The sequence below is a fragment of the Chelmon rostratus genome, chromosome 18 (genome assembly GCF_017976325.1).
Source record: "Chelmon rostratus isolate fCheRos1 chromosome 18, fCheRos1.pri, whole genome shotgun sequence".
NCBI lineage: Eukaryota > Metazoa > Chordata > Actinopteri > Chaetodontiformes > Chaetodontidae > Chelmon > Chelmon rostratus.
In genome coordinates this window covers 21,618,826-21,628,819 of record NC_055675.1, presented here as the reverse complement: position 1 = coordinate 21,628,819, position 9,994 = coordinate 21,618,826, and the positions used below count along the sequence as shown (strand labels likewise).

The 9,994-nt window shown below is 42.4% G+C and overlaps 1 protein-coding gene across 1 annotated transcript in view; it reads right to left on the bottom strand.

Annotated features, from left to right (window-relative positions):
- Nucleotides 1-827: 827 nt before the first annotated feature.
- Nucleotides 828-9,994, bottom strand: part of cnksr3 (cnksr family member 3) — a 42,708-nt gene continuing 33,541 nt past the window's right edge. The window contains exons 14-22 of the mRNA XM_041959405.1: nucleotides 9,062-9,192; nucleotides 7,833-8,004; nucleotides 7,034-7,107; nucleotides 6,870-6,941; nucleotides 5,549-5,604; nucleotides 5,138-5,370; nucleotides 4,871-5,054; nucleotides 4,418-4,590; nucleotides 828-3,330 (exon numbers count right to left, since the gene is read on the bottom strand). Of these exons, the coding sequence (XP_041815339.1) occupies nucleotides 3,154-3,330; nucleotides 4,418-4,590; nucleotides 4,871-5,054; nucleotides 5,138-5,370; nucleotides 5,549-5,604; nucleotides 6,870-6,941; nucleotides 7,034-7,107; nucleotides 7,833-8,004; nucleotides 9,062-9,192 (1,272 nt within the window). The 3' untranslated portion in view covers nucleotides 828-3,153. The remainder of the gene's footprint in view (nucleotides 3,331-4,417; nucleotides 4,591-4,870; nucleotides 5,055-5,137; nucleotides 5,371-5,548; nucleotides 5,605-6,869; nucleotides 6,942-7,033; nucleotides 7,108-7,832; nucleotides 8,005-9,061; nucleotides 9,193-9,994) is intronic.

The following is a 9,994-nucleotide window of genomic DNA, read 5'->3' as shown; positions in this document are numbered from 1 at the left end:
CGGCTCGTGTGGTCACAAGATCCTTTTTCGTGAGCGTTTCCTCTTCAGTGTCTCAGTTCATAGAAACAGCCTGGACTCGCGGTCTCATTGTGGTCGCAGCTGCAGGTTCAGCCCCAGCTGTTCTTCATGCTTTGGTGTTTCCTCTGGCGCCACCTTCAGGCCAAAATGTGTTTGTTCCATTAGGGACAAAGCATGTAAGAATTGTTGAAACTGAATTTTAAATACACAAAATATAATATGTAACCAAGAGGAAAAACATTAACCTGCAACACAAACACCACACTGCTGGGGTTTTTTAAGGTACACCTTTAAAAAGCACATAGTGAAACTCAGGAGAAACTGTAGCATGCAATGCTTCACACAAAATGCTGTGATGATGGTTTCACAAACAAATGTGAATCCCAACATGCTGTTTTGAAGCAGCAGCTTCACGGGCAGGAACACTGAACTAATGCATGAAAACTGCCAAGAGACTGGAACCATGATCAGGGTTTCACAGTTCATAAAACTGCAGTGCAATGAGGAACCGCATTTAACACGAGATGAGCGCAGACATGCACCCACCGATGTCAATGTGAGACCACAGATTAGAGACTCCGGTCTGCAGTCACTCATACACCTCACTGACAAACCTTAGATTCGTGATCAGCTTTTGATTTGTGTCAGTGTGTGATCTGTTTCTGTACAGTATGTTTAAACAGCAAATACTCTGCAAAACCTCAAAACAGCATCCTCTATTTAGACATATTTCATCATTGGGTCTATAACCACGTCACACATCCTGTTGTACAGTGTGTGTCAGTGTACAGTGAGGTACTCGCAGTAACTGAACTGGAAATAACTTTATTTGTATGCACTTTGTGATACATTTCAAAGTGCTTTACAATCACACACATCAACACTCCCGTTACATCATGATGAACTCAGTACTGAGGAAATGATGTTGTTTCCATATCACAGACTCGTTCATAATGACAAACTACCACAAATACTAGTGCACAACACAAATACAGAAAATGCCATTTTAAAAAGTCATTCTAAGTTCTGATGGTTTTTTTAGAGGGTGTTGCAGCCTCTTCAGACCTCCCCAGTGTTAGTGCCCGGTGTTTATCTCCCCCAGCTCAGTCACATCACCCTGAAGCATTAGCAGACCCTTCCTCATTAAACCTTCCACACATCTATTGAACTGCTCCGTTCGAGCTTCCATCAACACTCAGAAACATTTTCAAACAGAAAAGTGTTGTTTGTCCGGAGTGGATAAACCTGAAAAACAGTCTGGACGAGGAAATGTCTTCACAAGTCATGATGTAAACACACACACACACAGGGCTGGATGCTGTTCAGCAGAAATGCCAGTAATGTGTGTATGGAGTTGATATTCTGCAGATTAAAAGATCTCAAGGTATTTACTTTAAAACTGGATTGAATTTTAAATCTGTTTCAGACCAAACTGTTGGTTTAAGCAGCTTTTCACTGCCTTTCAACCAACAGTTTTATATGACTTAGACCCCCCCAAACCCAAATTCATCCTGTTGGCAGATATCTTGAGTATAAAATAGAAAACTTTGATCGTAAAAACAGAAAAATATGTCAAATTAAAGAATCTGAAGCAAATGAGACGACAGGCTGGAGGTTTATTCCCTAAACCGTCTGGCAGTGGTGGAAGAACATTGTTTACTTAAAAGTGTAAAAAGTATCAATATTACTGTGTAAAAATACTCTGTTACAAGTAGAAGTCCTGCATTCAAACTCTTCACTTACGTAAAAGTACAAATATATTAAAAATATACTTAAAGTACCAAAAATAGAAGTACTCATAGTGCAGAACATTTCAGAATCATATGTGTGACATTACTGGATGATAATTAGTGATTCATTATGTGTTCATCACTTTAATGCGGCAGCTGGTAAACAAGAAGCTAAATCTAACTGCTCAATATACTGCCGGGTAGCTTAACGTGTAATAACATCATTTAAACTTTTTTATTAATTATATAAATCTGCAAAGTAACTAAAACTGACAAATAAGTGTAGTGGAGTAAAAAGTACAATATTTGCCTCCAAAATGTAGTGGAGTAAAAGCATAAAGTATCATAAAATAGAAACCAATAAAGTACAAGCATGGACGGCGCCAGGATTTTTTTTCTACCGGTGCTAAGGGGGGGCTTAACCAATACGTGAGGGTGCTAAGAAAATAATCGATTTTCATGATTGGTAACTTTATAAAGAGGTTCTCGTTTTTTCAATAAAAGCAGCTATATTATACACAGCACAAGCATACTCGAGTATTTTTTAATTGAATTTGGCCAAAGACTATTCAATAAAATAACTAAGCCTCATACAAGCAACCACAATAAAGCAATGGCTAAAATGTTTCACGTACAAAAGTGACAGACTCAGCACCGAACAGCGACCATGCGCCTGCCAATAACCAGACAATACCCAAAATGCGACAAATGTATTAATTCCATAGCACTTGAAAACGAACAACTATGCGTTGGCAATGTTGTCTTTGATCACAACATCATAAGAGATGAAATAACAGTGAAATTAATAAGGCTGCAAAATGCAGGCAGCGGACTAGCTAGCCAGTCTAGCTGAACGCATGTGTATCCATGGTGACAAAACACGCCCCCCCTTTCCCCTCACACACACACACACACACACATAGGCTACACTCTGGGCTACACTAATCAATGGGAAACAGGCAAGCGGGGATGGATTGGAACTCGTGAATTTTTTAATGTTTTTTTAACTTAAAATAAATATTAAAATATACAATGAAATTATTGAAATTGTTTTTTTACTTAATATACATGTATTATAATATGAAATAAAATTCTGGAGGGGCTTAACTGGGGCTAAACAGATTTTTTGACGGGGCTATGGCACCCTCTAGCCCCAGTGTGGAGCCGTCCATGAGTACAAGTACCTCAAACAGTACTTGAGTAAATGTGCTTCCACCACTGCCATCTGAAGGGCATTCGAGAACCATTGCTTGGGCCCACTTCACCCAGTGAGGTCCAGCACAGTGACTTGCTCTCTGTCCCACTTGTTGCCACATGGTGGCGCTGCAGTGCTTCAGTGTGGATGGAAACACCAGTGGAAGATGGGGCTTCTGCTCTGTCATGTGGCTTTCATGCCAGTCTCTGCTCACACAGCTGAGGTCTCAGGAGGCCTGAGCTCTGCAGCGCCCCCTGCTGCCTGGTTTTGTTGAACGATCTCCTGCAGCAACACGGAGTTGGACAGTCTCCACTTCCTGTATAGGGGCGCTGTGAGAGCCGGGTGGGTCGTGATCTGCTCCACCGCCTGCAGCTCCAACTCTTTGGCCTGTAGGACACAGAATTTGTACACGATCGTGACTTTTTTCCTCTAGCGCCACCATGAGGTCCACATTTATGGCTCCAAGTGAAATATCTGGTAAAATAACGGATGGATTCAGCCAGATATTCATGTTCCCCTCAGGAACAAATGACTTTGCCTCTGGTGCCACCATCAGGTTCAGTTTGTCCCATATTTTGGTTTTGGGCCAGTTTCTTGTTAAACTAATGACTTCACTGTCACTCAGCTGTACTTTGTGTTTCTTTGCAAATCTTAGTATGCTAACGGTGAAAGAAGACCATGAACGTGGTACATATTACCTGCTAAACATCAGCAAGTTAGCATTCTAACTGTGAGCATGATAGCATTTTAACTGTGAGCGTGTTAGCATTGTCATTGTGAGCATGTTAGCATTCCAACTGTGAGCGTGTTAACATTGTCACTGTGAGCATGATAGCATTCTAACTGTGAGCGTGTTAGCATTGTCACTGTGAGCATGTTAGCCTTGTCACTGTGAGCATGTTAGCATGCTGATGCTAACATTCACCTCAAAGCAATGTTGCTCCCAACGGCAGCCTCACAAAGCTGTTAGCATGGCTGTAGGTTGTATCAATACTTTTCATATTGGGACAAAAAATATTTCAAGGAGCTTTTTGTCAGAGTGTCTAAAACAAATCGATTTTCTTCTTGCAAAAATAAGACAAAACAACTTTAAAACAATGTTACTTTCACAGAGATGGTAATGAATATGGTGAAATGTACAGTAAGTTCCAACATTTTGAGAAATATGTCCATTTATTTCAAGTGAAATTAGAGAATCAAAAATAAGCTCACATCTCTTCTTCAAGCCACAGGCAGGAGGCGATTAGCTTAGCATAAAGACTAGAAACAGGGGGAGCAACTAGCTTCGCCCTGTCTGAGGGTAAAATACTATCAGCACCTCTGAAGCTCACTAATTCAGTGTGAGTTTGGTTTTGATCCTGACTTCCAGGTAAACTTCCAGGATTTCAGGACCGTTTTGTTTCCTGGTTTCAGGATTCATATGATCCTGATCCATTTCTGGCATGCGGATCATTTTTCTAATTTGCTGACCCACCTTTAATGTGCTTCTGAGGATCCTGAGCAGGTGAAGCTTTTCGTTGACCACGTCGTTGTGACATCGCCTGATGAACGACGCCCTGAAGTCCCTCCGGCTGGACTGTCCAATAGGAGACAAGCTGGCTGCCTTCAGGTGCTTGTAGAGGCACTCCATCTCGTCAGAGGGCTTCTCTGGAAAGAGGAGGAGGTCGTAAGTGAAGAGCCCATTTATAACACTGTCGGAGTGGACATTTTATAAAAAGACTCAAAAGTGATGCACTGCGACATTTCCCACAATGCAATGCAACAGAGTCGAGCAGCAGGCTACAGAGGTCTGCTGAGCTCACTCCTTCTTTCATTTTCAAACTTCTCATCTTCAACCAAACACCTGGAAACAAGCTTGTGTAAAAGCGCTGGAGTTCCTCTTTAAAGCAGCTGTTGCTATAGTAACTAGGTGTGTCAAGGTGTTTACCATTGACGCCCACATTTTCTCTTTCTTCTCCAACATGGAGCACAGGGAGAGAGACACCTCCGTCAGCTCCATCTTGTTCTGGGAGGTCCAGCCAGGACGGGTGTTGACCTCCCTCTGAGGCCGTTCTTCTTCTGTTTCTACTCAAAGGTGCACCCTCCGAGGCGCTTCCGCTGAGAGGGTCGCCCTGTGAGGAGGACGGTAGACCTTTACAGAACATATGGAGGATTTGAGTAAATCGTTCGTCACCCTTCACGCTTCGTCACTCACATTTTCCGATTCTGCCGCTTCCTGTTTGGGGTCCGGAGAACAGGAAGTCGACACACTGTCGTCCTCCTGGTCGCTGCTCTCACTGTAGCACTCTGCACACAGGAAGAGGAAACAAGTGAAGAAGTGAGGAACGATGGAGGAAGAGGGGGCACAGGAGAGAGGGTGGGGATAAAAGAGTGGAAGAAGGATAAGAAAATGGGAAGAGCAATGACACGGAACGAAGGGAAGAAAATCTGAAGAATAGTTGAAAGATGTGAACGGAGAGAACAGACCACAGAAAGAAAGACTGGATGAAGAGCTACAGAGGAAAGATGCTTCAAATACTTTGAATTTCAGCTCATGTATTCATGCTTGTATTTACATTCACATGAGTTATTCTTGTATTTTCTGTGTGTTTGGCTGAATGTTAACCTTCAGTCTTGACCAGCTCACATGGCTCGGCCGCTTCCGACAGTTTGCTGATCCACCTGCAAACAGACACGCTGCCTTGAGCGCAACATTCAACGGGATGCACAGCGATGACTCGTCATCTGCTTATTACAGCGCAAAACCAGAAGTCAACGAAAAGCTGAGATGTGATAATGAGAAGAGGAGGAAGAGGAACCAAATCTCTGTGTGTGTGAGGACAACAATCGTTAGTCCAGAGCAAAATATCTCAACGGCTGTTGGCTTGATTGACATGAAGTTTGCTGGAGATGTTCGTGGTCCTCAGAGTCAGTGTGTTTCTACCATATCTGATGTTTGTGGATTAATATTACTGCTGCATTACTGTGGATGTTTCAGGTTGAGCTCATTTGAACTACTTTATATACTGCTGGCTGGTTCAATCTACAGCGATGCATCACATTCTATAAGATCATCATATGTTTGCAGCCTGGCTGTCCTGTGAAAACCTCGTATCTCACAAAAACAGCCTATTTTCAGCTTTGTGACGATGCATTTTCAGCTGATCCAAGAGGCTTTTTAAACAGTTTATTTAGCTGAAGAAGGAGGAGAAGACATGAAGGAAAACTTCATCCTTCAGTTTATCACAAACATGCAACACATGTGGAGATACGTGGTTTTCCTCCCGACTCCTCGCTGAAGTCAGGACAGCAGTCACTCGTGTCTTTTGCTGCAGGATTTAAATGAATCTTTTCAGGCTGCACCACGACACCCTGCTAGCGAGTACTAACATCTAATTTCTTAAAAACAAAAACAACAAACCAAGTTTAAAGTTTAAACCAAACAAAAAGTCTGCAGACACGCAAGCAGCTCTGAGGCAGCGCTGTGAGCTAAATGCTAACATCAGCATGCTAACATGCTCACAATGACAATGCTATCATGTCATTTTTAGCAGGTTGAAGCTTAAGATGTTAGCTCAGTGTATTAGCATGCTAGAAATTGCTAATTAGCTCTAAACATGATGAGGAATGATGGGAATGTCATTAGTTTTGCACGTGTTTAGTAAAATAAAATAATAAAAATATTGGGCAAATTGACCTGATGATGGCGCTATAAAGTCAGAGGAACACCAAAGTTATTACGGTTCATCCTGAGGGGAACATGAACATCTGTACTAAATTTCATCACAGTCATTCCAGTAGTTATTGAGACATTTCAGTCTGGACCGACTGACCAACCGTTGCATCCCTGCAGCCGAACAGCTGCTAGCATGGCTAAAATCATTTTTCATTGCAAGATGGGGAAATAAAATCCTTCCAGTATCACTGGAATAAGATCAAATACTCACTTATTCATGTCTGTGAAGCTCTCAGCAGCGATGAAAATGGTCACGACCAGAGGATGACTGGCCGTTATGGCACTGAAACACAGCAAGACACAAGAAAGACAGATAATTCTCTCCATCCACAGTGTGTCACACAGACGAAGAGAAGGAGAGCAAACATGTCGTACTGTTTCTTCCTGCACTGTTTGGCCTGCTCGACGGTGAAGCCGGACAGGTTGATGAATCCTTCTGCTTTCTCAGCCTGCAGAGAGAGAACAGATATCACACCTCAGAGATGCTGTTAGCGAGTGTGATGTACTGAGATCCGCACATGAGCTGCACACTGATCTCAAGTTCCTGTGTGACCTACATGGGGTCTCGGTGGTCGTCGTCACAGGATGCGCTCGCCTCGACACGCTGGACTGCACATGTGACAGTGATTTGCTTGTTTTTGGGTGTTTGGTGTTTGAGTTCCTGAATATTTAACATTAATCACACTGAGCTCAACATCTGTTTTTCAACCTGAGAATAAAACCCACATACAACTACATACACGCTTACAAGAAACCATAACCACAAGCCTGGTCTGAGACCAGGCTGCAGCTTCGCCGGGTGATTTCCTCCCATTCAAGATATAAGGTTAATTTATTTATCATTTACAACACAGGGTCTTACAATCAAATGCCAACTGTAGTCCCTTTCTGCTTCTCACAAAGCAAGAAGTGTATAAACGGGTGAAGGAACAAGAAGTCATAACAATAACTATTATTTATGAGAAGTCTCAGAGGTCACAGCAGCAGATAGTTTGGATGCTGGGGTGGGTTTGTCTTTTAGTTTCCTTTGAGGTCTTTGCAGACTCCTCGCCTCACTCATATCACTGACACTTGGTTTGCAGGAGCTCTGCAGCAGGTTTTAATAACTTGATCATGCAAGGAGCACTTTCAGATTCACGTCTTACCATTTGCAAGAAGTCTTGCTGTGACTCACCGTCTTGTTGGCGTACCAGTACAGAGAACTCCTCTTCAGGACAAACCAGTATCTCTTCCATTTGCTTCCCAGGAAGCTGTGACTCTCCTTCCTGCGGAGGAGCCAGCCCTGACAGTCCACCACGCCCAGATCCTTGACCGAAACTCGCCGCCGACTCATGGCTGCGGTCGACCTGCAGGGGGGCGACAGCAGGTCAAAGCACAATCCAAGAGTTGAAGGGAAACAGTCTTCAACACAATGAGGCACTTCAGGTACTTTAAAATTGCACTTTTACATCAAACTCCCTCTCTGAGTAATAACTCAGTCAAAGTGTGATTTACACTTCCCAAAGATACCATTATCTTAATATCTATTGGTAATAAATATCAATAAATCTGCTTAGAAACAGAAAAAACGCTCCTTGTACCTCCAGAACTTGCCTGAGAATCATCACGTTTTTAAGTTGTCTTCAGTATCACAGTAATCCAGTGACAGTTGTTTCTACATTCATGGCTACGTTGCTAACAGGAACTGCTAACAGCTAATTCGGCATACTGTAAATGATGCCAGTTTGCTGAGATATAGGCTAAAAAAACTGGGTTTGAGTAGTAGCCCACAGCGTAACTCAGTGAATCCTTGGCAACATTACACTTTTTGTTTATATCCCTCAATGCATCAAGGGAAGTGTATATCTGCAATTTAGAGAATAATGATCTCCTGCATTGATGTAAGACAAAGAATAAAATAGGAGAGACAATAAAATTTTTGCATCAATTTGGGATTTTTGTTTTGTTTTGTTTGTTTGAGCAGCAATATGACACGTGGACTCAGAGAGTTTGACTGACACATGCAGGTCCTCTGCTTGGTGTTTGTGGCTTTAAATAACTCTTTCTTTGTTCATGCTCTACCGTGGGAACCTGACACTGCTGTTTCGCCTTGTTCCTGTGAAACATAGTTTTAGTTTCTCATATATATTTGATTTATCTTGTCCTTGAACCTCTTTTTTCCTGTTTAACTAGGTTTTTAATCTACTTTAGGCAGATTGGACAGTTATAAATAGGGTCCGGGCCACAATGTCACGAGGGCCACCTGTGTCTAAGAAACTTTTATCAAACCTAGAATTTATAGAATTTTAATTTTAATATTATTAAAGGTTTGGTTTTAAGTATCCTGTTATTTTAACCTTATAGCCATCAAACCTGTATGCTGTAGCTATCCTTGTCTTTAGCCGCTAGCTACCGTTAGCTCACTTAGCCGTGCAGCTGGTGGCCCCGTTAGCTCGGAGCACCGGGGGATTGTTGGTGTTCACAGTGCTCAGCCGCCTGTCAGTGAACGCAGCAGGACCAGGACTGAACACAGCCTCTGAGACCGGAGGAGGCCACTTTGTCAACAGGGAAATCATTGAAAAAAGGTGTAAGAAAAATGTTGACATTTTGGGAATTTATTTTGTTTATTATACTAAAAAGCTATGAGAGCTTGTGAAACATAGCAAACATACAAACAGTGAGTGACACTATCAGACAGGACGAGCCACAGCTAGCTGATTGGCATGCTAACTTCAGTAAATATCTGCAACTCAATACATAGACGCCTGTGACATAACGTCTGACTGTTAATGCTTCATTTTTTGAATGTTTTAAACTAAAATTCTGCTCATATATTACACGTTGTTTCTGTAAAACAAGAAGTAATTAGCTTTGTGTAACAGTTAACTTTAGACCAGCCTTTCCCAAACTAAGGCTCTCGACCCATCATGGGTCACGGTCCAGCTCTTATTGGGTCGTGAGCTGGCAGAGTAAAATGCACAACAATGCTACGATATGCAAATTAATTTTCCTAATTAAAACAGAAGAAGAGAGGGCCATGCACGCACTCATAGAGCAGGAGTTGTCTAAGCTTGAGAAGTAGTCTTACCTGCTGCAGCCTGGACGTCCAGCAGTTTGGTGTCTTTGCAGCAGACTGACGCTGAGCAGAGGAGGAACTCGTTTCTAAACGCTGACTGTAAGATTTTAATACAGCGACCCACAAACAGACCACAAAGTCAGAATCACACATACATGCATGTACCCACACCGTCCTTCCTGTTTCACATGTTCTTCAGAACGTCCTCTACGCTGGTTCGCAGAGACATTCTGCTCAGATATTTCCTCTTTGTTTGCTAGAAAAGGAAACGTTTCTTTCTT